At 40.9% G+C, this 1,096-nt stretch overlaps 1 gene segment (V, D, J or C); it reads right to left on the bottom strand.

Moving 5' to 3' along the window:
• Positions 1–4: 4 nt before the first annotated feature.
• The window catches only part of LOC103375859 (Ig kappa-b4 chain C region-like), a gene marked incomplete at its 3' end in the record, with an annotated part of 2,786 nt that continues 1,694 nt past the window's right edge, over positions 5–1,096 (bottom strand). The window contains 2 exon segments of the C gene segment in view: positions 5–214; positions 929–1,049. Of these exon segments, the coding sequence occupies positions 5–214; positions 929–1,049 (331 nt within the window).

Here is a 1,096-nt window from a genome sequence, read left to right as displayed (position 1 = left end):
CTCAGGGTGCTGCTCCAGCTGTAGTGGCCGTCCTTCTCCAGCACCCCAGGGCTCCTGCTCTCCTCCCAGCTGACGCTGCTGCTGCCGTCCACCTTCCAGGACAGACTCCAGTCTGAGGGGAAGCCCTTGTTGGCCAGGCACATGAGCGTGGCCTTCCCCTGCTGCAGCTCCTCACTGGAGGGGGGCAGCACCGTCAGGGTGGGACGGACATCACCTAGGAGACACCAATCAGCTTAGAGGACAGGGAGCACGCAGCTGTCAATCAAACACCACACACGTGGACACCTTGACTGTGAGACAGTTGATTTAGTCCCTGAAGGAGCTTCTGTCAGATGTTGTTTCTGCTCCAGCAGTCACTCACTCACACATTGTTTCAGTTCCCTTTAAGAAAGCTCTCATGTAGATCAGCTCAGAGAGAATCATCTCACAGTTTCACCTGAAATATGTCAAACTGCTGTGGAATTAAAAGAAGTAGATGTAGAAATATTTACAACAACAGTTTTAATTAAAATCATCAAAAGTCTTAAATAAACAGAACTTTCAAATATTTAGCAGAAACAAGTAAAGAAAAGCAACTAACAGCCATAAAATGTTCTGCATTCTGATCATCATTTAACATGAATTCAAACTGAATTGTAAACTGTTCAGTTTAACTTGAAAACATTAAATTGTATACCATCATTGTCATTGCAGGAAAAATGTTTTGTATTTTGTAGATTTCAAATTTGAGTATCAATTTAAATGTGGACATGAAGTTTAGAAAAGCTGATCTGAGTTAACCTCCATGAGGATAAATAAAACATTCCAACGAAATTTGTGGTATATTTTTTTTTAAAATGACATTTTTCTCCGTATGAAACCATCAAAATGGTTCCGAAACAAATTATTTACGACAACATATTTAGTATTAAATACAATATGAACTTACTTCCAACATGCAGTCTGGTTCCTCCACCAAAAGTCCACCACAGTGATACAAACTGATTGAGGCGTCGTACAAAAACCTCTGACTGTAGAGAGACACGGCTCTCTGACTCTGAAACAAACACACTCAACTAAATGATTTGCTGTTTGTATCATTTTGTCAACTCATGTT

This window comes from Stegastes partitus, unplaced genomic scaffold (genome assembly GCF_000690725.1).
Source record: "Stegastes partitus isolate 25-593 unplaced genomic scaffold, Stegastes_partitus-1.0.2 Scaffold3196, whole genome shotgun sequence".
NCBI lineage: Eukaryota > Metazoa > Chordata > Actinopteri > Pomacentridae > Stegastes > Stegastes partitus.
The sequence above is the reverse complement of the archived record's forward strand: the minus strand, read 5'-3'. Positions and strand labels throughout refer to the sequence as shown.